Source organism: Nerophis ophidion, linkage group LG07 (assembly GCF_033978795.1).
Source record: "Nerophis ophidion isolate RoL-2023_Sa linkage group LG07, RoL_Noph_v1.0, whole genome shotgun sequence".
Taxonomy (NCBI): Eukaryota; Metazoa; Chordata; class Actinopteri; order Syngnathiformes; family Syngnathidae; genus Nerophis; species Nerophis ophidion.
This window is the reverse complement of record NC_084617.1, coordinates 52,554,724-52,582,030: the sequence shown is the minus strand read 5'-3', so window position 1 is coordinate 52,582,030 and position 27,307 is coordinate 52,554,724. Positions and strand designations below refer to the sequence as shown.

Sequence of the window (27,307 nt, the reverse complement as noted above, 5' to 3'; positions counted from 1 at the left end):
GACAAGTTTGGGGGAGATGTTGACATAGTTGGATGTTCTTTGTGATATATAACAACACGTTACTAACATAAAAACAAGCATTATAACTATAATAGACAAAAATGGCATCACAGACAAATGAGACCAGTTTGGGGAGGTTTTGAGAAGATCAAGCGTTTATAACATTTATACTATCACAGTGTGCAGCACAAACGTAACGCAAACAGGTTTGCGGTGATTTTGACACGGATGACGTCGTCAGTCAGAAAGCGTAGTCAGGAAGTAGTATTTGCCATTAAGCTGATAAAATGTCAATCAATTCTAGAATACCTTAATACCGTAACGCAGTGTTTTTCAACCACTGTGCCGCGGTGAGACGCAGTCTGGTGTGCCGTGGGAGATGATGTAATTTCACCTATTTGGCTTAAAAATATTGTTTTGTCTGTTTGAGACAGTAATTATAGTCTGCAAATGATGTTTTGTTGTTGAGTGCCGGTGCTGTCTAGAGCTCGGCAGAATAACCGTGTAATACTCTTCCATATCAGTAGGTGGCAGCAGGTAGCTATCCATCCATCCATTTACTACCGCTTATTCCCTTGCTAATTGCTTTGTAAATGTTGGAAACAGCAGGAGGCAGCGTGCAGGTAAGAAGGTGTCTAATGCTTAAACCAAAAATAAACAAAAGGTGAGTGCCCCTAAAAAAGGGCATTGAAGCTTAGGGAAGGCTATGAAAAATGAAACTAAAACTGAACTGGCTACAAAGTAAACAAAAACAGAATGCTGGATGACAGCAAAGACTTACTGTGGAGCAAAGATGGCGTCCACAATGCATGACAATCAACAATGTCCCCACAACGAAGGATAAAAACAATGAAATATTCTTAATTGTTAAACAAAGTACATGCGGGAAATATCTCTCAAAGGAAGACATGAAACTGATTCAGGAAAATACCAAAAAAAGAAAAAAAGCTACCAAAATAGGAGCGCAAGACAAGAAATAAAACACTACTCACAAGAAAACAGCAAAAAACTCAAAATAAGTCAGGGTGTGATGTGACAGGTGGTGACAGTACACCTACTTTGAGACAAGAGCTATATTGATGCATGGTTGGTTATGATTTAAAGTCATATCCAACAATTGCGACAACGACTTATTACTGTCAACTGAGTTTTGTTTTTTAATTATTTCTGCTGGAGGTGTGCCTCTGGATTTTTTCCACGCAAAAAATGTGGCTTGGCTCAAAAAAGGTTGAAAAACACTGCCGTAACGACACAAATGAAAATGTTTAGAGCCCAAGCGAATGGGACTGCTAAAGTTCCCCAAAACAAGTGTAATAAACGAGTTCTTAACATTATTTTATACCAATGTTTACGTGGAGCAATTTCTATTTTTCGCCCTGTAAAAATGACTGTAAGTGACTGTACATTCCTCTAGGTGGCAGTGTTTGTTTTTACACTGTGCTTTGACAATTTTAGCAAAGCTCGGCTTCCGTCCATGTCCGCTGGCAGGCGCTCTCGTTTTGACCTGCACTCAGACTACCGAACGTTGTACATTTGCAGTATTCCACCTTATAGTAAACACCAAGGTATGCAGTTGATATTCTATGAAAGTCTTAAATGTGTCAGAATGTATCGGTGCTCGGCTATTATTGGCAAACGCACTATAATGAGCCGAAAGCTAACGTACCGAACGTGTCGGGCTAGTAGTTAGCTCCATTGTTAGGAGAAAAAAACCTGTTTGGCTTCTCAGTAGTAGATGTTGTAATTACTTGAAGCTGTATAATAGTTTGTATTTACATAGTGTCGCCATTCCCTCCCCCCTCAGCCACCAATGTCTGCAGACCCGCTGAAGAAGCGAAAATCGAAGGTTCTTCGCAATGAAGCGGGACCTACTGAGGTGAAGCGAGGCAGGAGTGATGGAGAACAGGTAAATGGATTACAAAGCAGTGTTGCCTATTCTTTCAGTAAAAAATGTAACTATTGGCTGTCCTGAAAGATGTTCGAAGTCGTTAGAGGACGTCATCGCCTCATTCGCACCTCCTGGTACCCCAGCACCCCACCTCCAAATCTAGACTCCGAACATTCCAGCACAAGCTAGTCAGGTTACTTCTAGACCTCCACCCCATATCACACCTCACTCCTACCCACTTCTCCAAAGTGGGCTGGCTCAGGGTGGAGGACAAAGTAAAACAACTTGCACTGAGCCTAGTCTATAAAATTCGCTAAACTTCCCTGAAACTGAAGTACATGTCAAACCACTTTCGTAACGTACAAACCCAGTTTCCATATGAGTTGGAAAATTGTGATAGATGTAAATATAAATGGAATACAATGATTTGCAAATCATTCTCAACCCATATTCAGTTGAATATGTTACAAAGACAACATATTTGATGTTCAAACTGATAAACATTTTTTTTGTTGCAAATAATCATTAACTTTCGAATTTGATGCCAGCAACACGTGACAAAGACGTTGGGAAAGGTGGCAATAAATACTGATAAAGTTGAGGAATGTTCATCCAACACTTATTTGGAACATATCTGAGTGTTAGACAAATAAATGATAAATAAATGGGTTGTACTTGTATAGCGCTTTTCTACCTTCAAGGTACTCAAAGCGCTTTTGACACTAGTTCCACATTTACCCATTCACACACACATTCACACACTGATGGAGGGAGCTGCCATGCAAGGCGCCAACCAGAACCCATCAGGAGCAAGGGTGAAGTGTCTTGCTCAGGACACAACGGACGTGACGAGGTTGGTTCTAGGTGGGATTTGAACCAGTGACCCTCGGGTTGCGCACGGCCACTCTTCCACTGCGCCACGCCGTCCCTAAGCCTCCTCTTCCTGTTTTTAAGTCCCTCTCAAAAACATTTTATATTTTATTCCTTGGCTTTTAACACTGAGTGATATCCATCCGCCCTGTGATGAGGTAGTGACTTGTCCAGGATGTACCCCACCTTCCGCCCGATTGTAGCTGAGATAGGCGCCAGCGCCCCCCCCGCGTTCCCAAAAGGAATAAGCGGTTGGAAATGGATGGATGGATGATATCCATCCTGCAATGGCGCCCCATTATACACTGCTGTGAACCTGTTTTTATGTTTTATTTATTTATTTAGTTTTTATCATGTTCTGTTTGTGTTGTGTTGTTTGCTCGGTTCTCGTATTATCTTTTAACCGGCCCATTGTACAGCACTTAGGCTACCACTGTGGGAAATTTCAAATGTGCTTTATAAATAAAGTTGATTTGATTTGATCCCACAGGTGTGCAGGCTAATTGAAAACAGGTGGGTGCCATGATTGGGTATAAAAGCAGCCTCCATGAAATGCTAAGTAATTCACAAACACGGATGGGGCGAGGGTCATCACTGTGTAAGCAAATTGTCGAACAGTTTTAGAACAACATCTCTCAACGAGCTATTGCAGGGAATTTACGGATTTTACCATCGACGGTCCGCAAAATCATCCTAAGGGTCAGAGAATCTTGAGAAATCACTGCACGTAAAAGACGGTATGACGGACCTTTGATCCCTCAGGCGGTACTGCGTCAAAAACCGACATCAGTGTGTAAAGGATATCACCACATGGGCTCAGGAACACTTCATAAAACCACTGTCAGTAACTACAGTTGTTCGCTTCATCTGTAAGTGCATGTTAAAACTCTGTTATGCAAAGCAAAACCCATTTATCAACAACACCCAGAAACACCGCCGGCTTCTCTGGGCCCAAGATGCTCTAGGATGGACTGATGCAAAGTGGAAAAGTGTTCTGTGGTCTGACGAGTCCACATTTCAAATTATATTTGGAAACTGTGGACGTGGTGTCCTCCGGAACAAAGAGGAAAATAACCATCCGGATTGTTATAGGCGCAAAGTTCAAAAGCCAGCATCTGTGATGGTATGGGGGTGTATTAGTGCCCAAGGCATGGGTAACTTACACATCTGTGAAGGGACCATTAATGCCAAATGGTCCATACAGGTTTTGAAGCAACATATGTTGTCATCCAAGTAACGCTATCATGAACGCCCCTGCTTATTTCAGCAAGTCAATGCCAAGCCACATGTTACAACAGCGTGGCTTCATAGTAAAAAGTGCGGGTACTTTCCTGGCCCGCCTGCAGTCCAGACCTGTCTCCCAACAAAAATGTGTGGCGCATTATAAAGCGTAAAATACGACAGCGGAGAACCCCGACTGTTGAACGACTGAAGCTCTACATAAAACAAGAATGGGAAAGAATTCCACTTTCAAAGCTTCAACAATTAGTTTCCACAGTTCCCAAACATTTATTGAGTGTTGTTAGATGAAAAGGTTACGTAACACAGTGGCGAACATGCCCTTTCCCAACTACTTTGGCACGTGTTGCAACCATGAAATTCTAAGATAATTATTATTTGCAAAAAAAAAATAAGTTTATGAGTGTGAACATCAAATATCTTGTCTTTGTAGTGCATTCAATTGAATATGGGTTGAAAATTATTTGAAAATCATTGTATTCCGTTTATATTTACATCCAAAACAATTTCCCAACTCATATGGAAATGGGGTTTGTAAATGACCGCCATAACCACAACCCCAGGGGGAGCTCCACAAACCACGTTAAACCCAGATTCCGATCTAACAAAGGTCTGAACTCATTCTCCTTCTATGCCACATCAATACGGAACGCACTCTCAACAGGTGTAAAAGAAAGTGCATCTCTACCCTCATTCAAAACCGCACTAAAAGAACACCTACAGTCAACTACAGCCCTAAACTAACACCCTCCCCCACCACATCCCACTTCCCCGGATTGTAAATAATCAAATGTAAATAATCAAACGTATATACCTCTTTCTTATGCTTTTTGAGCTCACTATGTTCACTGCTCGCTGTACATATCCTACGAAGTCGGACCTACACTGTTACAATGTCCATTTCTCAGATGATATAATTGTTGATGACTGAAGTTCTGATAGCAACCAAACCTAACCCCCCCCCCCCGATTTGTAAATAATATAAATAATTCAATATATATACTCTGATGATTAAATTGTGTGATGACTGTGTCATGCTGATAGTATGTTGTATAGTGTATACCATGAATTGATTAATGTGGTCCCCGACTTGCACAAGTTGAAAAACGTATTCAGGTGTTACCATTTAAATGATAAATGGGTTGTACTTGTATAGCGCTTTTCTACCTTCAAGGTACTCAAAGCGCTTTGACACTACTTCCACATTTACCCATTCACACACTGATGGAGGGACCTGCCATGCAAGGAGTTAACCAGCACCCATCAGGAGCAAGGGTGAAGTGTCTTGCTCAAGGACACAACGGACGTGACGAGGTTGGTACTAGGTGGTGATTGAACCAGGGACCCCCGGTTTGCGCACAGCCACTCTCCCACTTAGCCATCTCCTTGGTCAGTTGTACGGAATATGTAATAGACTCTGCAATCTACTAATAAAAGTTTCAATCAATAAATATAATATTGATTGAAAGTTAAACTTAACTACCGTATTTTTCGGACTATAAGGCGCACCTAAAATCCTGTCATTTTCTCAATAATCGACAGTAACCCTTATAACTCCGTGCGCCTAATGTACGGAATAATTAATTCTGGTTGTGGTTACCAACCTCGAAGCAATTTTATTTGATACATGGTGTAATAATTGTAGATGGTGGTCACACTGTGAGATAAGTGTAGACTCTAGCATGACGCCAGTTAGCTACACCAAAACGTCAAATGTTCCATTGAAAATAAAGAACATTACACACGGCACTCAAAATTCTGCAAAAATGTTTTAGTATTACTTTAAAGCCACATTGCTCGACGGATTGTCGGCTTCCGTAGTCAGGGATACAAGTATTACTATGACGTGTGTATATACGTACCCGCAAAATGGCACTCATTATATCCGGTGTTTTTTTGTTTTTGTTTTTCATTTTCCACCGCTTATTCCCTTTGGGGTCGCGGTGGACGCTGGTGGCCATCTCACCTACAATCGGGCGGAAGGCGGCGTACACCATGGACAAGTCGCCACCTCATCGCAGGGCCAACCCAGATGGACAGACAACATTCACACTCACATTCACACACTAGGGCCAATTTAGTGTTGCCAATCAACCTATCCCCAGGTGCATGTCTTTGGACGTGGGAGGAAGCTGTAGTACCCGGAGGGAACCCACGCAGTCACGGGGAGAACATGCAAACTCCACACAGAAAGATCCCAAGCCCGGGATTGAACCCTGACTACTCAGGATCTTCGTATTGTGAGGCAGACACACTAACCCCGCTGCCACCGTGAAGCCTTAGCCGGCATTTTGTTTCAAAATATTATGCAAAACCAACTTTTCTTATCTTTTGTGACCTGCTGATGTGTGTTTGAGATCTGCATAAGTCTTGAAAATTAGTGCAAGTCCTCCACTGTAGTCTGTGCCGATTTCGTAGTCGATAAGCTTCTTCTTTTTCACTATCTTCTTGTTATGGGGCATTCATCCTCTCCTTTGTGTAAAGATATATCTTATATCACGCTATGGAAGCGCTAAAAACTACCAGTGTGGTGGGTTTACATAATTCCCCCACGGAACTTTAGTTACTTGATAGTTCCGTTTGGACGGTTTTTTACGGGACACATTTCCGGCGTTCTTGCACTAGTGAACCACGGATGAGAAGATGCTGCACCGTTGTTGATTTAAGTAAAGTTTGAATGTCATTAAAACAGTTAGCTCCATTTTTTGACACCTCTTTAACCCCTAAGACGCTGTCAAAGGTGAGCCACGTAAATAAGACCGCCCACAAAATGGCGCATCCTGAAGCGACTGTCAGAAAGTGACTTGAAGATGGTCTGTAAAACATAATCTATGCAACATTTTGACCAAGAAACCACCATTACATGTTATGTAGACCACAAGGAAGTGTTTTAAATTTAGAAAAAAATCATAATATTACCCCTTTAATGCGCTTTATAATCCGGTGTGCCTTTTGTATGAAAAAAGACCTGAATAAACCTGCTCATCGGCAGTGTACCTTAAAATCCGGTGCGCCCTATGGTCCAGAAAATACGATATGTTGATTCTTAGCATGTTTCTTTAAATGTAAATCAATTAAAATTTTTGAAAACCAAATTTGATCAAAAGATTAGAGGGTTGTAATATTCTTCTCATCTGTTGACTGGCTCATTTCAATATACAATAAGATTGGGACGTTGCATTTAATTATTTTAGCGTGTCATGACTGTGAAGAAATAACATTTACATCTTGCTCCTGAAACCATAGCGAAAAGAGCAGCAGTTTAGCACATGCGTGTGCATTTAATTTCCAGTCTGGACTTTTGAGTAGCGACGACCTTCGTGCTGCTCGGGCAGCAGACTTACTGCCTGGCAGCGCTTTGGAACGGGGGAGGGGCTCACGGCAGCACCCACCACTGCTCGTTGAGGACAGTAACTGCCACGTTTTTTTAACTCCAGTAACTGCCCTGTTTTTTTACCTCAGTGTCCAAGACACACGAAAAGTCTCCAAGACCAAGACACAAGTGACGTCCCCAATAAGAAAGGAAGAAGTCGTTAGATTTGTCGCTAGTAGCTTTTTACGAAAGAAGTCACCAAAAGTATTTGGAAAAACGCCAGATTTAGCGACAAAGTTGCTGAGGTGGCAACACTGTTACAAACGGATTTATGTGTTAGTTTATTGGTATTGTTAATATCAAGTGACATTGAATAAGCTTACAAACTGAACACATCCAATAATATTATTAATAGCCATTATTCGGTATGTGTGTACAATTAAAAAAATAAATAAATACATTAAAAAAATTATGTACTTAAAACCAGACTTTATGAGGCCGTTCTTGCAAAGATGATTCCAGAGATATAAGTATAATTTCCCTGTGATAAATATTACAAAAGTTATGACCTTTTAAAGCCAGTGACAATGCAGTAATTTATGGTCAACATCTTTAAATAAAGTCAATGAGGCTCAATATTTAAGGTGTAACCTTTTTGTTAAAAATGTCAGAACTTTAATATTTACCCCATTTTGAAAATGTTGATATCAATATTGGATACTTTCGAAACAAAGAAACAGAAAAAATAGGTTTCACAAGAAGTTTCACGGTTATGGCGTATTTTTAATTTGATAAATTCATGAAATTAGAAACATGACTTGTCGGACTCAACTTGTGAGTCACATCACAAATGGTCAGGCATTTGGCGGGTTCAAAAAAATCGCTGTGTGAATCGAAAAACTTACGCCATTTGGCAGACTCCCAGATAAGTGTATAACTTATATTAATAGTGCTCAAAGTTTTTTCACCAAGTACCACATTAGAAAACACTTGTCTCTCCAAGTACCACCATAACTACCAACATTCAATTACACTAGCTTAGTAGGCTAAACTACGATTTGACTCCCACAAATGGCCTTGACGCTGCTCAAAAACAGAAGAAAGGCTGTTGGAAAACATCCCCAAGGGACACTCTGACTAACCTCTCTCCCTCCCTCCTCAACAACACCTGGGAGTTGAACTTTGCTTGCACTGCCTGCAGAGGAACTCCAGTCCTATAGACACAACAACTACTCACCCTGAACGATGGGCATATGCACACACACACGCACACACACACACACCCCGCCCCCCACCTCCACGCCTCTGACACTGCTTATTTCCCTTGGGGCAATGGACGGAGCGGCGGCGCTTGCAGTATTGGCTCGCATTTGTAGCCCCTCACGCTCCCCCTCTGTTGCCAGCTTTATTGATTATGTTTGATTGTGCTATGGCTATGAGTTTTTTTTCCTTGGCCTCAGTCTGGACACCCCGCTCTGAAGTCCAGCCTTTGACTGAATATATTTGATCCCCTCCCTCCCCCACGTATACCTGTTTCTCACTTTTTTTCTTGAAAGGGGCGCTGGACTGTCTGGCTGACCCGTCAGCGATCCTTTTTCAGTCTCCCAGTAATGTTGGTCTGATCTTGAATGGTATTGTGCTGAAAATGTAATTTCCCCTCGGGGATCAATACAGTACTATCTAATCTAATCTAATGTAGGCCTAGGTATTCATTAAAAACAAGGCAGATGTTTTAATTTATGTGAAGTGAAGTGAAGTGAATTATATTTTATATAGCGCTTTTCTCTTGTGACTCAAAGCGCTTTTACATTGTGAAACCCAATATTTAAGTTACATTTAAACGAGTGTGGGTGGTACTGGGAGCAGGTGGGTAAATTGTCTTGCCTAAAGACACAACGGCAGTGACTAGGATGGCGGAAGCGGGGATCGAACCTGGAACCCTTAAGTTGCTGGCACGGCCGCTCTACCAAGCGAGCTATTCCGCCCCACTATCAAGTATATTTAATATTTGTTGGCCACTGTAATATTTCACGCAATGCACAAACATCAACAATAACACTCCATACCCAGACGTCTTTGGCGTACCCCTAGATCAGTGGTTTTTAACCTGGGTTCGATCGAACCCTGGGAGTTCGGTGAGTTGGCCTCAGGGGTTCGGCGGAGGTCAAAACACACCCAACTCATCATTTAACTTCTCCCTATCTACGTATTACGGATACGGCAACAGCTGACTGATTTGCAGGTGTGTAATTTGTTGTGAGTTTATGCGCTGTGTTGGTTTTGTTGTTTGAACAAGGTGATGTTCATGCACGGTTCATTTTGTGCACCAGTAAAAAACATATGGTAACACTTTAGTATTGGGAACATATTCACCATTAATCAGTTGCTTATTGACATACAAATTAGAAACATAGTGGCTCTTAACTAGTCATTATTAAGTACTTATTAATGCCTTATTCGGCATGACATTATAAACCTAACCAAATAACTCTAAATTAAGTCTTTATTACTTAGAACATGTTCCCCTAGTGTTCAAATAACTCTAAATTAAGTCTTTGTTACTTAGAATATGTTACCCATACTAAAGTGTTACCTGAAACATGTAACTTTGTCTTGAATTTAAAAAACATTTTATTTTTCACTAAAGAAGGGTTCGGTGAATGCGCATATGAAACTGGTGGGGTTCGGTACCTCCAACAAGGTTAAGAACCACTGCAATAGATGAAGCCCACGTACCAGCCCAGTTGACTTTTATTGTAATAGGGAATCCAGTTAACATTTTATTAATCGTACATTTTTTGCAGGGAAGCTTTGTCCAGTGTAAACTTGCCAAATATTGTTGAATCTTTGTAGCCACAGTAATTGTTCAATCCGAAAATTTTGATATTCTGGATAACTAAGATATGTTTTGTACCTTATGAGTATTGGTATATAGTTGTGATGAAAACAACGCTAACATATTTGAAATGTGAAAATAGCGGTCCGGTCGCTACGATGGCGCGATCAAGCATGAAACGGTCTCGAGTGACCACTGCAAAGATCCAACCAATGGAAAATACACGCGTACCTTTAATTATGTGTGTTTCTATTTTTCCAGGACTTACGTGTTTACAATGAAGAAGTGGAATTTGAAAGCAGGAACCCTGAGCAGGACTTCCGCCAGTATAAAGAATCATGTGAAAGTCTCGCCAAACTAATGGATGAAATACATGAGCTTAAAACCAATGGAGCCAAAGAAGGGGTGAGACCTACTGTATGTATACTAAGCTGATTGAAAGATGTGGAATCACTAGCGCCTTACTCATAAAATTAAGTGTTTTTCACAGTGTTACCTGAACTTACAAGTTATTTCAGATACTAGCTGTCTCTCTGCTTTTTTTCACAACTGAAAATGTTAGTGCTAAGTAAAAGAAGTGGACAACTGAATTAGTGATACAAACCATTAAAAACATGTCCTACCTGGTTACTGTCAGACTGCATTACACAAGATGAAGCCACAAATGACAAATACTTATCCATACAAATATTGAGAAGCTGCGGATGCTGTGTTTGACATGTTTTTGTTCTGTCCACTCCTGACTCAACAAAATGGACAGTCGAATGTTACCTTTGGTACACAGTAACGCTGTAACTCTATAGTAGATACCGCGATATTTTGATTTCAAAGTTTTCATAATCCTGCCATGATGGTATCAAACAAAAACTTGGTGAGTGAATTTTTTCTGGGGCTTTAGCCTTTGCTGGGTCTAAAAATAAACTACGTCTCTCAGAATCCTTTGCGCAGCGCAGGAGCAGTAAAGTGGGGTCATGGAACGCTGTAAGCAGGAAGTAAATGTTCGTAGTAGGTAAGAAGAATTGTTGTTTGACATTACCGGAAAATGTCATCAAACTTCGTCTGTTTGAGTTATGTTGCCAACAAACCGACAAATAAACCCAGCTGAAAACATAACCTCTTTGGCAGGGATAAGAAACAATTTTTGTCTCGAGCGACACAGTCACTGCACAGCGCACGGAGGGAAATCACCCCCAAAAAATCCTGTTCACATCTGAGGGGCTGGAGCCTATCCAGCTGCACTCGGGTGGAAGGCAATGTACACCTTGGACAAGTTGCCGCCTCATAAACCCATCACTCAGAAAATATACAGTATTTGAAGCTAAACATCAGTAGATGTTTACATTGTCACTGTAAAGAGATCAGCTGTAGGGTATTTTTTTAAATATTTGCTTGGAACAAATGTTCTTGCACAATTATTTGCACTTAGAAACATGTTTGTGGTAATAAATATGATTAGAACATTTGAGCATTATATTTGCGTTCAATTGCAGTACGTGTGTTTATCCTAAACTTTCTTGCCACTTTATTTTTCACATTATGGCATCTTTTTTTTTTACATTTACCGCAATAGTACTGTACTGTGGCCTTAATACCGTCCGGTCCGTAACTAAAATATGTCTGTTTGCAACATGAAGATCAATTTCCTAGTTTCTATTGTTTCACGACGGAGCAGTGGCTCGTAACACACTCCTACAATTAATGCCAAACAATTTTATTACATTTCTTCATAACTTCCTGTGGTTGTGTGTACATGCTATCGTATTGCTTCTCAAACAATATTTATCAAAAACTTATGTTATGTGAGGGCCAAGAATGAAATGCATTGATTTAAATTAATTTCAACGGCTTTGGCCTATTTGAGACAAGTGTTTTTTAATTACCAGCTCCGTTATGGAACACAATGTGCTCATAAGTTGAGGTACCACTGTATTTAAAACGTGTAACGTCTAAGTTTGATGTTAACTAAATTGCTTGTGTGTACGTCCACAAAGGTTACTAACCTGTGACATTTCCTGCAGTCTGCTGAAGTTGAACGGAGACGGTTGCAGAGCTGCATCCACTTTTTGACTTTAAAAAAACTTAACCGACTGGCTCACATGCGGCTAAAGAAAGGCAGAGACCAAACCCATGAGGTAACTCCCGCAGATTTTTTGTTTTAGTCAGTAAACTGTCTTATGTCATGTCAGAATTTATTTGTACTGTAAAGATAGGAAAAGATGATGGGCAAGCACTTACCTTACATCCCAAACTTTTACCAAATTGAAGGAATGCACATTGAACTATTTTCTTGTTGAGCATGAGCTCTGATTCACTGGATATTTCTGCTCAATGTTGTTTTGCAGTGTCTTTGAAATTATACCTTGTCCCTCGCTTTGTTTTTGTCCAACAGGCCAAACAGAAAGTAGATGTGCTGCATCTCCAGTTGCAGAATCTATTGTATGAAGTTATGCATCTTCAGAAGGAAATTAGCAAATGTTTGGAGTTCAAGTTAGTATTAACACCCTTTCACTCTAAATATACTTAAGTGCTTAAAGCAGGGGTGTCAAACTCATTTTCGATGAGGTCCACATTGTAGCTATGCCTGCATTTAGTGAGCCGCCTGCAACAGCGAATTCACCTGTATATAAATTAGGTCGGGCAAAATTTAACATGTTTAATTAGCCTTGGACTTAGACAAACTTTTATGATCCACAAGGGAAATTGTTATACACAGTAGCTCGGTTACAAAGGATGTAAAAGCATTAATACTCACGAGGGCACAAAAAGAGTACGAAATAAATAAGTAAAATGTCAACCGAAAATATACCATTTACAATAGATAAATGGTAAGTTTTTGGTAACTCATGTTATTATTTACAACATTTTTGACCTGTAAATACGCAGAATAATCACGCAACTTATTTTGGCTGTAAATGCTCCTTGATATTGACCGCAAATGGTTACCTGAGGGCATCACGGTTTGTTATACGGCCAGTGATCAGGTCAATGCATATATCAGTGCAGAGATAAGTGAAGAGACTGTCTGTTGTGCTCTCCTGGTAAATTTTACTCCAAAATACACTCCAATTTAAGATCAAGCTGTTTCCAAGTAAATGACGTGCATTCAAGTAAAACATGAACAAATAACATCTGGATAACATTTTGAAAATAACATTGCATTTGTGTCAAAATATTGTTTTGTTTTGTTTTGTTTTTAGGTTAATTTAAAATATGTAAGCAAGTAATAACCTGTGATTAATCTGGATTAATACAAATTCAAAAGTTTGATTAATCTGAATAAAATAATAATTGTGACAGCACTAACAATATTGTTACACAATTGCCAATGTTTTTAATATTAGATTTTTATGTACAAATTGATTGATAACTTGCTTTGAAATCCCAGGTCAAGGTGACAATCAGATATTTAGGTATATTTATTGTTGTAATGCAGTTGCATGAGCAGATTATATTAATGTTTGAAAGATATGCATTTTAAAGCGTTAATTTTTTTCTGTCAGAATGGAAAGAACAAATATATCTAGTAAGAAAGATTAACTACTTTATTTATGCACATTTTTGTTATGCTTTCGTGGGCCGCATAAAATGAAGTGAACCTTGAGTTTGACACCTGTGGCCTAAAAGCTCTAGTCAAGATAAAAAAACAACTTGGTTTTCCGTTATCCGTAATGTCATTTTGCCTTCCTTTAACAGTATTTTTTTTTTTCAATTTAGGTCTAAACACGAGGAAATTGACTTGGTGACCGAAGAAGAGTTTTACCAGGATGCACCTCAGGAGATTTCCAGGCCACAACTCACCAAAAATGATCCTCACCAGCTTACCCTGGCGCGATTAGACTGGGAGCTTGAGCAGAGGAAAAGGTAATCTAACATCTCTGCAACACGGCTTAGTTATTAATACGTGTTTGTTTTTGGACATGAACAAGATGCTGAACGTTAGTGCAATGATTGATGCAGGTTGGCGGAGCAATACAAAGAGTCTCAGGCCACCAAGGAGAAGATCCAAAAGAGTATTGAGGTCAAGAAAGAACATCTGAGGAGCTTGCAACCTGGCCTGAATGCCATCATGCAGGTAGGATTGGTATTAAATTACTGTGAATCAGTTTTTTTAGTATGTAGTATTCACAGTTTTTTCCTAGCTTTTGTCACTGGGAAAAATTAGACAATGCCTGTATTTTGAAGGATTTAATAGTTAAAATGTTTAATTTTAAGTGATAAAGGACAAGGGCGTAGAAAATGGATGGCTGAACAATGTTTTTTTTTTTTTTCTATAGGTCATAAACTGTATCGTCAAACTTTTAAGTCAGCATCTGGCTGCAGTTAGCAGTGTTTCCTATATATTAACTTATTTTTGGCAGGCCAGAACAAGTACATTCAGGGCCACCACACATTAAAGAATATAAAATACGTATATATTTTTTAATATTTTGCAATACAGGAAGGTAAAAAGTCACCTTCCAGCTGGTATAAGTGCTGCCATCTCATGTTCTACAAAACCGCAGGAAGCAACAGACTGGCTTGGTAGTATAAAGATAGCGGTCAATACTAGTTTCTACAGCGTTTGGTGGCTATATGCCTCTAATTAGAAATACATTTGTTGTTTTATCGCAATTTGGTTCCGTTAAAATCAAATTTTTTAAACATTTATACCATTTTAAAACTATCGCAATGCTACTTTTAGTTATTCCACGGGTCACCAACCTTTTTGAAACCAAGAGCTACGTCTTGGGTACTGATTAATGCGAAGGGCTACAAGTTTGATACACACTTTAAAAAAAATTGCCAGAAATAGCCAATTTGCTCAATTTCGCTTTAATAAATAAATCTATATATATCAAAAAATTGGTATTTCTGTCTGTCATCCCGTCGTACATTTTTTTTCCTTTTACGGAAGGTTTTTTGTAGAGAATAAATGATGAAAAAAACATTTAATTGAACGGTTTAAAAGAAGAGAGAACACGAAAAAAAAGAAAATTAAATTTTGAAACATAGTTTATCTTCAATTTCTACTCTTTAAAATTCTAAATTCAACCGAAAAAAAATGAAGAGAAAAACTAGCTAATTCGAATCTTTTTGAAAAAAAATTAAAAAAGACTTTATTTAACATTATTAGTAATTTTTCCTGATTAATATTAATTTTTGAATTTGTTATAATATATAACAAATTGGACCAAGCTATATTTCTAACAAAGACAAATCATTGTTTCTTCTAGATTTTCCAGAACAAAAATTTTAAAAGAAATTCAAAAGACTTTGAAATAAGATTTAAATTTGATTCTAAAGATTTTCTAGATTTGCCAGAATATTTTTTATTTTTTTTAATCATAATAAGTTTAAAAAATAATTCACAAATATTCTTTGTGGAAAAAACAGAAGCTAAAATGAAGAATTAAATTAAAATGTATTTATTATTTCTTACAGTAAAAAAAAATATATACTTGAACATTGATTTAAATTTTAAGGAAAGAAGAGGAAGGAATTTAAAAGGTAAAAAGGTATGTGTTTAAAAATCCTAAAATAATTTTTAAGGTTGTATTTTTTCTCTAAAATTGTCTTTCGGAAAGTTATAAGAAGCAAAGTAAAAAAATTAATGAATTTATTTAAAACAAGTGAAGACCAAGTCTTTAAAATATTTTCTTGGATTTTCAAATTCTATTTGAGTTTTGTCTCTCTTAGAATTAAAAATGTTGAGCAAAGCCAGACCAGCTTGCTACTAAATAAATACAATTTAAAAAACAGAGGCAGCTCCCTGATAAGTGCTGTTATTTGAGCTATTTTTAGAACAGGCCAGCGGGCGACTCATCTGGTCCTTACGGGCGGCCTGGTGCCCGTGTGCACCGCGTTGGTGACCCCTGAGTTATACGTTAGCATTAAGCTAGCTGCATGAGAGCCAACATTTATCCTGTGTGGTTGCATTGCTTATTTTGAGTTTATATAAAGCTGTATTGTTGATTTAACACGATTCTTACATGTACAGTACAGGCCAAAAGTTTGGACACACCTTATTCAATGAGTTTTCTCAATTTTCATGACTATTTACATTGTAGATTGTCACTGAAGGCATCAAAACTATGAATGAACACGTGGAGTTATGTACTAAACATTGTTTTAAATAACTAAAAACATGTTTTACGTTGTAGTTTCTTCAAAATAGCCACCCTTTGCTCTGATTACTGCTTTGCCCACTCTTGGCCTTCTCTCGATGAACTTAAACAGAAATTGTTTTCATTTCACAGGTGTGCCTTACCAGGGTTGATTAGTGGAATTTCTTTCTTTATCAATGGGGTTGGGACCATCAGTTGTGTTGTGAATGAGAAGGTCCAAATCTTTGGCCTGTACGGTATGTGCACTTCACGTGCATATTAATGTACATTCCTTTTGTTTTGATTCATTTTGATGGTTATGGCTTCCAGCTTATGGAAACCTGTAAGCCATGATCATCAAAATTGTAAAAAAAGGCTTAAGATATCCCTCTTTGCATGTAATAAGTTGATGTCACATATTTGTTTCACATTTGAAATTGAATTGCTGACGTGAGTGATATGTTGCACATTATTCTGATTTAAGTTTCATCTGTATATTTATGAAAAATGTTTGCCTTTTAAAAAACAAAAACAAAAAAAAACATACATTACAGAAATTATGCAAATTATGCAATGTCATATTGACACCTTCCGAGCTATGCCCCCACCAAATAAATTGGAAATATGTGGGAAACACTGATTAGAGTTGGCATAGAAGATCCTGTGCGGTGTGTATTTTTTTTAACAGAATGGCATTGTAATTTGTGCTCACTCTCATTGTGTAGGCCTCTGTCCCAGTGCAAGACTACCTGTCTATGCCCGTCGAACAAACACAGAAACAAACAGAGATTGCCCAGCATCTGCCGCCACCCCTCTATGTCCTTTTCGTCCAAGCAAATGCATACGGCCAGGCTTGTGGTAAGCAAGGTTCTGAGAGTTGAGCCCACCTCCATTTACTGTAATTTGAATCATTGGCCACTGGTTGATTACCGGTATATATTTTTATTTAGACAAACACCTGAGTTTGTCAATCAGTGGGGATGTTGATGAGGCCAGGGCTCTGTCTAAACCACCTGAGGATTCTCAGGGTAAGGCGTACAATAATTATACACACATACATGCACACATATACTGTGTTTACTTTGTTGTCTTTTTGCTGATATCATTTTTTGTTTGTCATGCAGATGATGACAGTGACTCTGACGCAGAGGAAGAGCAAGAAAAAACGGTACACACACTGGACAAATGAATGACTGAGGCAAAAGTGATAGCTTCCTGTATCAGAATGAGTGCTAGCTGAGGGATTTTGGTAACCCTCCTTAGAATGGCTGACTCGCTGTAACCAGACACTCCCTCTCCACATCCACACTCTGATCACTCGTTTTTTTACTTATTGGACGTTTTAAGCATTTTTTTCTCATTTTGTTTATGCTACCTGCCTCACATACCTCCAAAACTTTATTTTCTATGTATTGCCTTAAAATAATTTAAGTTGTTTCCCAACCTGAAATGTGATACAAATTGTTGAGAAAAAAAATTTTTTTCCTACCGCAATATTATAAACAACTGATTTTACAGAAGAGGAGAAGGCCAACTGCTGGCGGCCAGCTTGATGACAAAAGACGAGAAATGCTGAAGAGGCACCCACTGTCCCTCTCTCTTGACCTGATGTGTAAAGGTAACACTTTACATTGTTATTGGCTGGATATGCCATGTAGAGCTGCACGACTATGGCCAAATGATTATCGATCACAACCATTATTCACAATTATTCATTGTTAGCTAAAACATAATGTTGAAGTGGTGAACTTGGACTCATTATAATATCTATGCTTATCAATTAACCTTATTCCTTATACTTAAAGGGGAACTGCATAGTTTGGGAAATGTTCCCTATAGTTCACAATCCTTATTTAAGACAAGAACAAATGTTTTTATGTATTGTAATTATTAAATAAATGTGATCAAAAGTCAGCTTACAATGGAGCTTATGAGAGCCACTCTAGTCAGCCTGAAAAAGCCCTTAAAAAAAACACCCAAACACTGTGGTGTTTTTATACCTACTGTATTCATATATGTAATGTAGTAATAGGCACATTTATAATAACATGTAATATTGATGTATTTTAATCATTTTAAGCATACGCGGCGCATTAATTTAAAAACACTCCTCACAAAGTTTGCTCTTTTTCCTCACTACATCACAGATTTCTACCCACTGCAAACTTTATGTGAGCTAACAAGCATAATGAAATATCACTTACTGTGCAATGTCTGCTGTTATTAGGATGCTGAGTGCTACGATGTTCATATATTCCCGTTTTGGATGAAAAATGACTCATAATCCTCGCGAATAAAAGGAGGGTGGAACCCAGCGTCTTTTTGTGTCGTTCTCACCATTACCGGGTCTAAATTGGCTGTCAAAGTGTACCAACTTGTTGGACTATGTCTTCATTCTTCTACTATGCAGATGAGAGACATGATTTATTGTCTAGAATACATTTTTACGAGCAAACGAAGCAAGGAAACAGCTGACCACTTGAGGATGTTAACACTAGCGATCACGGCGCTGCAATACAAATTCTGTGTGCGTCTGCGCTTACAATTACAATGTCACTAATACTTTGTTGGTATTCAAGTCATAAAATGTAAATGGAGTGTTCTTGGTGCTTTTTGGATGGATATTTATTGGGTTTTATGGGGGAACAGAAGGCCTCCCAATGGCTCCGCTGTAAGTAGACTTTAGTTTACATGTATTATTTAATTAGAATGCATTAAAAAAATACATTCGTCGTTATGTCTTTCATGATTGTGAACGACATGCACAATTCCAGAAAAAAGCACAGTTCCCCAAATCTGTGTTTTTGTTAATGATTAGTAATCACAGTTGATTTGTTTCTCATTAAATGATGACTTTAGCTACAGTTGGGACGGAAAGTATTCAGACCCCTTTAAATTTTTCGCTGTTTATTTCCTTGCAGCCATTTGCTAAAATCAAAACATTTCATTTTATTTCTCATCACTCATCTTGACAGAAAAAACATTTTATGTAGAAGTTTTAGTAAATTTATGAAAAATATAAAACTCCAAAATCACATGTACATAAGTATTAATACCATTTGCAGCAAATACATTCTCAAGTCATTTTGAATATGATGTAATTTGTGCCAGAGGTGCATTAACAAAGTATTGTGCAAAGGCTGTGACTACTTATGTGCATGTGATTTTTGAGTTGTTTTTTTTAAATAAAATTTCAAAAATGTATGCATTTCTGTTTTTTCTGTCAAAGTGGGATGCTGAATGTACATTAATTAAAACTAATATTAACTTTTTGAATTTTAGCAAATAGCTGCAATAACACAAAGAGTGAAAAATTAAAGTGGTCAGAAGACTTTCCCTACCCCCTGTATATTTATCCATTTTTGGTGGGGATTTTTTGGTGCTCTTAAAAGACAACCCTGTTCGCCGGGTGCCCCACACAGCATCCATTGGACACCCCTGCTTGACATAATCTTACATTTGATTGTTTGTAATGGGAAACATGTAAATTTAAATGACAAAATCATATAGCGTTATTCAGTAAACTCACGTGAAAGAGTCGTACAATGTCCAATTACATTTCTGTATTCCTTAATTCATATATATGCACAGATTCAAGGAGTGCATGAATTTAAATGGGGAACATGTCCTGCCAAAACACCGGCGAAAAATGTTGGCACTCAATGGAAAGATGTCTCCAGATTCTATTTAGCACAATGGCTAACCGTTAGTCCAAGGAGACAAGCAGAGCACCGTGTTGTGCAAGCATCCACACCTGTCGCCTTTTCATAACAGGGGCGCGGTCTTTAAAACATGCCAAGTTAGACTTGACGGAAGTGAAACGAGGCGATTGACTGCAGCAGCCAGAGAAAAGTTTAATTCCGGCCTGCAAGTCGGTTGCTTTGCAGGGCTTCAAGATGAGCCGCTTTTTATTTTCTGTTGCTGCGGGCTGTAAAAAGTGCTTAATTTGATATGCAGCGTAGCCTGCTTTTTTAATCTTAAAATTTGCTAATGATCACCTCCATCCATCTCTAGTAGCCATGATCATGATTAACATTTGATACATTTTGCAGCCCTAATGCCAAGTGTGCTGCATAAAATGGCATCTGAAATTTCACTAAACAAACACTGCCAGTGACTATGCAGCGTCCTAAAAAAGTATCTGTAGTGTTTCCACCCTTGCAGGCATATTGTAAGGTAATGTGTTTGATGGGTAAAACAATCAAGATCCATTGTGCTTAGTTATGCAATTTATTGAGCCTCATGTTCCCTCTGCTTGTGACTTAAGGAATACAGTGAGCTCTGCATTGCAGGCTTTACTCACCTAAATGGGGAGGAGAGGGGGGCTTTCATCTCTGTGGGTCTGCAGCATTTCAAAGTGCTGTGTGCACAATTTCTCATTGGCACCTTTTGCTGAGCTCTCATGCCTTCTATTGTCTTCTGCCAGCTGCACTCTGGCAGTGTTTGTGGTTGACAACAGGTCATGACAGTCACTATGACTGCAGTGATTGGAGCATGAAACATGACCATCAGCGTAGTATGTGTCCCCTGTGGCTGCATCAGAACTACGCCTTGTTTTTTACTGATGCAGCAGTGGGGCAGCGGCAGCACAACTACTAGTAATGTGCAAATAACCAAATTGTCGTTACAGATGGAAGCGTCCTCCATCTTTTCTTCTACTACCTGATGAATCTCAACATTATGACCGTCAAGGCTAAGGTGTCTGCATCCACAGACGTCACCACAGCCATCAGCGCAGGGTACATGCAAAAGTGCTTAGATCGAAGCTATCATCCAATGTGTTAATCATGACTTCTCTACTCAACAGAGAGCTGGTAAAATCCGATACGCTTTTAAGCTGTCTGTATGCCAACGATCATGGCAGAGAAACACCCAATCCAGCCAACCGCTATCAGTTTGATAAAGTTGGGTAAGAGTTTCATTATTTATAATATGTCAAGGAAAAACATATATAGCAAAATGACGCCATTCATCATAAGCATCACGTCATTCTGCAGGATTGTGTCTTTTGCTGACTATGTGGAGGAGTTGGGCCATGCTTACAAGTGGGTTCAGAATCTTGGGGGGTTACATTTCCCCAGTGATTCCTCAGAGGTGAGTGTATATAAGCATATACGATTCCAATTAGTACAAAGGTATTATGCGGTACATTGCGACATTCGTTTTGATGACAAATTAGGCTCAATAAAGAGGTTGCAACTACCAAATGGGCTGCCATTTTTAAAATGAAAAATATTGTGAAAGAAAGAATAAATGTTGTGTGGAAACATTGGAACTACAGTAGTACCTGAACTTAAGTGTTTTGAGATAAGAGCTGTCTGTTAGCTTAAGGTTGCAAGCAAAACTTGAGGTACTACTATTAATGCCATTAGTTGGCATAGCAAATGTCACAGTAAAGCCTATAAGATCTGACCAAAAGCACCAATTGAATGTATTTAAATTCATTGTCTCAATGAGAGTTGATTTGACATAAGTACTTTGAGTTAAAAGCTCTGACTGTCAAAGAAACAATTAAGCGTGTACGTTGAGGTATTACTATACAAAGAAAATTACCTTTCATTGTAAATATTGCTGTACTATTACATTATTGTAATAGTACAGCCGGATAGTCGAACCTCGGATTCAGGAGGAACAGTGTGGTTTTCGTCCTGGTCGTGGAACTGTGGACCAGCTCTATACTCTCGGCAGGGTTCTTGAGGGTGCATGGGAGTTTGCCCAACCAGTCTACATGTGCTTTGTGGACTTGGAGAAGGCATTCGACCGTGTCCCTCGGGAAGTCCTGTGGGGAGTGCTCAGAGAGTATGGGGTATCGGACTGTCTTATTATGGCAGTCCGATCCCTGTATGATCAGTGTCAGAGCTTGGTCCGCATTGCTGGCAGTAAGTCGGACACGTTTCCAGTGAGGGTTGGACTCCGCCAAGGTTGCCCTTTGTCACCGATTCTGTTCATAACTTTTATGGACAGAATTTCTAGGCGCAGTCAAGGCATTGAGGGGTTCCGGTTTGGTGCCCGCGGGATTAAGTCTCTGCTTTTTGCAGACGATGTGGTCCTGTTGGCTTCATCTGGCCGGGATCTTCAGCTCTCACTGGATCGGTTCGCAGCCGAGTGAAGCGGCCGGAATGAGTATCAGCACCTCCAAATCCGAGTCCATGGTTCTCTTCCGGAAAAGGTTGGAGTGCCATCTCCGGGTTGGGGAGGAGACCCTGCCCCAAGTGGAGGAGTTCAAGTACCTAGGAGTCTTGTTCACGAGTGAGAGAAGAGTGGATCGTGAGATCGACAGGCGGATCGGTGCGGCGTCTTCAGTAATGCGAACGTTGTATCGATCTGTTGTGGTGAAGAAGGAGCTGAGCCGGAAGGCAAAGCTCTCAATTTACCGGTCGATCTACGTTCCCATCCTCACCTATGGTCATGAGCTTTGGGTCATGACCGAAAGGATGAGATCACGGTTACAAGCGGCCGAAATGAGTTTCCTCCGCCGTGTGGCGGGTCTCTCCCTTAGAGATAGGGTGAGAAGCTCTGTCATCCGGGAGGAACTCAAAGTAAAGCCGTTGCTCCTCCACATCGAGAGGAGCCAGATGAGGTGGTTCGGGCATCTGGTCAGGATGCCACCCGAACGCCTCCCGAGGGAGGTGCTTAGGGCACGTCCAACCGGTAGGAGGCCACAGGGAAGACCCAGGACACGTTGGGAAGACTATGTCTCCCGGCTGGCCTGGGAACGCCTCGGGATCCCCCGGGAAGAGCTAGACGAAATGGCTGGGGAGAAGGAAGTCTGGGCTTCCCTGCTTGGGCTGCTGCCCCCGCGACCCGACCTCGGATAAGCGGAAGAAGATGGATGGATGGATGGTATTACATTATTGGTGGAAAGTGAAAAAAGTGATGTTCCCCTGGTAAGGTTATCACTTTGCAGGCTGCAGGACTGACTGGTTACTGTATTGTGTTGAATTTTTCATGTGTTCGTAATTTTCAACAAGAATCCGTTGACAGGGAATTGCTCAATTGTATTACAGTTACAATTGGCTCCTGCATTTGTTTAAGAAGAGGTTTAGGTCATGCCTGTAGAAAGGGCTTAGTTTTATAAGTGCTGCCTTTTTCTCTTTTTTTTTTTACAATTGTTAAAACGATGGTTGGATTACAATTTTATACTGCAATGAACATTTTGTTCAGGAAAAAACAATTCCTTTTAGGATTTTCTTCATTGATAATTCAATTATTTTCCCTAAAAATCAATTAAGGAAGTCCTTGTTTGTTTCTGCAGGGTGCACTCATGGGCAGTTCTTTGAGTGCCAGCCATATGGAAAACACCATGAAGCGTCTGAGGGGACGGATCTTGTCCCGCTTGGCCTTGCAAAAGCAGTTTGCCTCACTTGGTAAAGTAAAGCGGCTACTAACCGCGCACGCACATAGAAACACAGCAAGTGGTCCTAATAAAGAACCACTCAATTGTAGTTAAATATGTTTGTTCTTCTTGTCATAGAACACAGCATCATCCCCATCACTAGTGAGTGTCTGCACCTCTTTCCAGCCAAGATACTTTCCCGTTTAACTAGTTGGACCACCATCCCTTACGAGGATTACCTGGTACGCAAACACAGTCATTATTATGCATACATTATATTTAATTTAAGATGACCTTTTTATGAAGTCCAGGCAGTGCCTGGTTTACTGTTTTGTGGTCACAATGTACACAACCGTAATTACTTAAGAGCTAAGTACCATCATTAAGGATAAAGATTGTAGGCTTAAATATGTGAAATTGTCTTAAATGGTTACTGAATACAGTTCGTAAATAGAAAAATGTGTATGTTGAAGCAAATTTCTCCTAAAGAAACAATGTAAATATGACTAATTAATACCAGCTTCAACAAAAGTCCATATTTTAGTAAAGGTTTGTACACTTTGGCCCAATCACAATACACCCCCTCACCCGACTTTTCAGCCCTGTCTCTACATTTTGCGTGTCCCTGTGAAAGTAGCGGTGTCCCAATGACTCTTTGCATGTAGGGGTAGTGTGCATAACGAGGAGTAAGGGGTATGGATCTAGCCCTTCAGAGTGAGGCAATTCAGATGCTAAATTGCTCAGGTAGGGCCAGAGAAAAGTGGAATAATGACAAAATTACAGCAATTCTACTGGTGAATAAAAAGGGTGCATGAAAGGCAATGTGAAGGTATTTGGGCTTCAGAACTGTCCAAAAAGGTTATGCTTTAAAACATGCCGCGCCAAATGTGTCAATACAGCATTACCACCATTGCTTCAAATTTAGGTAAACATTTAAATAACAATATTCAGACCTGTACAACGAGTTTAAAGCGTGGCAGGTAATATAGTTAACAGCTGCCCCCGTGCACATATACAGTAGATGCGAGACAAGCATACAGCTGGTGTATATGTGTGTGTATATAAATACATTCGTATATAACGGGTCGGGAACCTTTTTGGCTGAGAGAGCCTTGAAAGCCAAATATTTCACAATGTATTTCCGTAAGAGCCATATAACATTTTTCAACACTGAATACAACTAAATTCGGGCATTTTTAAATACGACCAACATTTGTATAGTATAATAAGTCTCTTGTTCTTTTTAACAAAATTGTTATTATAAAAGTTAACCAATAATACATATAATACTTCTTACCATTAATGCGACCTCTTGAACAGGTGCGGTAGAAAACGGATGGTTGGATTAAAATGCATGAGAATGTTTTATAATTTGAACGTTATTTTTGACACTGTGATTACAAGCGGAAATATTAATTACTTATCGTGTTAAGCAATGTCAGCTAAGATTTATCTGAGAGCCATATGCAGTCATATGGCTCTAGAGCCGTAGGTTCCCTACCCCTGGTTTAAGCATTCCACACCTTTTTACCTGCACTCTGCCTCCCGGTGTTTCCAACATCTACAAAGCAATTAGCTACCAGCTGCCACCTATTGATATGGGAGAGTATTACACGGTTACTCTGCATAGCTCGGGTTGGTAGAGTGGCCGTGCTAGCAACCTGAGGATTCCAGGTTCGATTCCCGCGTCCGCCATTCTAGTTACTGCCGTTGTGTCCTTGGGCAAGACACTTTACCCACCTGCTCCCAGTGCCACCCACACTGGTTTAAATGTAACTTAGATATTGGTGTCACTTTGTAAAGCGCTTTGAGTCACTAGAGAAAAGCGCTATATAAATATAATTATCTGAGAACCATATGTAGTCATCAAAAGAGCCACTTTTGGCTTTAGAGCCATTGGTTCCCTACCCCTGGTATATAAGGACCTCCTTTATGAATCATAGTCATCATTGAAAGATTGTGGGTAGGATACATTACAGTTCCCTGATATTAGGCATTTCTTGTCCTTAATTCTGTCTTGAAACTTTTTGGACAATCGCATTTTTACAACTTTGTATGTTTAAGGCCCATTTCTGTTGTAGCATGACTGCGCCTCAGAGTAGAAAGCAACGTTTCATAAAAGAAGAGCTTTAGAGTCCTGATCTTAGAACACATTTGTAGATGTACAATTAGAAAATGTACACTGGGTTCAAACTATGTTTTTGTTTTGTGTAATGTCTGCATGTTTTAAATTGTGTAGAACATTTTCAAAGTATTTCTATAGCAGCACCTATAATCTGTCTGTTCTCTGCTAGGCTCTGCCATTTACCTGTCATGTTACTGATGCCGGGCTGGCAAAAGAGACTGACATGTATTTTTCTGCAATGGTGGAGAGAGGGACAGGTAACATTTTAATTTATTTATTCATTTATTTTATTATTTTAATGTACATTTATAAACCTGTTTTCTCTTTCTTATAGCTCGTCTCCAGGCTGTGGTGGCGCTGAATCCCCGTTACCCAGAAATATGTCCTATCTTTTCCCTTTTGCTCAACTGGAAGGGAGAGCGCAGTGGCCGCACTGATGACAACCTTCGGGTAAAAGCCGTTTATGTACTAATCGTCTTTCATTTTATGTTTTACTGTTTCCAACACAACTCATCTCTTATGTATTTAGGCCATGGAGAGCGAAGTAAACGTGTTTAAAAAAGAACTACAGGGCCCACGTCCCGGCCATCAGCTCCTGACCAATCAGATTGCACGCCTCTGTGTCATTCTGGATGTCTACCTGGAGACTGAAGAACAGGACGATGGCGTGGAGGGGCCACGGGAGTTTCCCAGAGAAAAGATGTGCTTGCGCACTGTAAGGTGCGTACTCACGCACACAAAATCACTTGATCACTTTATTATACTACGCTCACGTTTGACTTGTCTTTTTGGGTTTCAGGGGTCCAAATCGTCTGAAGCCTTTCAAATACAACCATCCTCTGGGCCTTTTCACTCATCGTTAAAGTGGGTCTGTGAGTCCCCATTAAAGGCTTTTAGTTATCACAGCTATGTTTAAAATCATCCAAGATATTTCATAGATCTTTCCAATCAATTAGAAATAAAAAGTCCATCCTGGCTTTGGTATGTCTAAATGTATGTGTTTCATCTGTCTGCACCTCACAAGCACAATTTTTATATTTGTGATGGACCAAATGTTTGGCAAAATATGGATTGCATGTTAGCATATGCCTTTTGTGATGACGTAAGCAGGAAGCATGCGCTTGTCTATAGTGGAGGCAATATGTCTGCCTTGTGGACATACTTTCAATATTTTCGAAGAAAGACCCGCAGACAGCGATCTGCAAAACGTGCTATGTGGAAATAGCAAATGGGGAATCCTCTGCAAAGAGATTCTCCATGTCGGGTTTTATCACCTGAAATCTAAACATTTTGATCACCATTTTGATTATTTAACAACACCGCACAGAAAAGGAAAGTGCCACTCAGCGCTTTTTGAGTCCATCAGTGGCGTCATTCAGTATTACGAATGTTCCGATCAGGGTTTTATGCTGCTGATTCTGTAATCGATCATCCATGAGTGAGATTGGCTAATATTGATACGGATCACATGTATTAACTGTAAATGTTTCAATTTATTTATAGTGAGTGCTATTGAAAATTTAACAATATCAACATTGTATTTAAACTACTTCTTTTTCTCTTTTATTAAATCCAATTGTTTGAGTAAAACAAAGTCAATAGTGCACAATAACTAAA

The 27,307-nt window shown here is 39.4% G+C and overlaps 1 protein-coding gene across 1 annotated transcript; it reads left to right on the top strand.

The window, feature by feature from the left end:
• Nucleotides 1-1,424: 1,424 nt before the first annotated feature.
• thoc5 (THO complex 5) lies at nt 1,425-26,682 on the top strand. The gene is made up of 20 exons (XM_061906414.1): nt 1,425-1,565; nt 1,805-1,906; nt 10,408-10,551; nt 12,165-12,278; nt 12,536-12,633; nt 13,861-14,007; nt 14,104-14,218; nt 16,955-17,087; nt 17,180-17,257; nt 17,354-17,397; nt 17,748-17,847; nt 20,860-20,968; nt 21,037-21,138; nt 21,227-21,323; nt 23,485-23,596; nt 23,704-23,807; nt 25,860-25,947; nt 26,025-26,140; nt 26,220-26,410; nt 26,490-26,682. Exons 2-20 carry the CDS (start codon nt 1,811-1,813, stop codon nt 26,551-26,553), a joined length of 2,052 nt encoding a protein of 683 aa, XP_061762398.1. The 5' UTR covers nt 1,425-1,565; nt 1,805-1,810; the 3' UTR covers nt 26,554-26,682.
• The last annotated feature ends 625 nt before the right edge of the window (nt 26,683-27,307 follow it).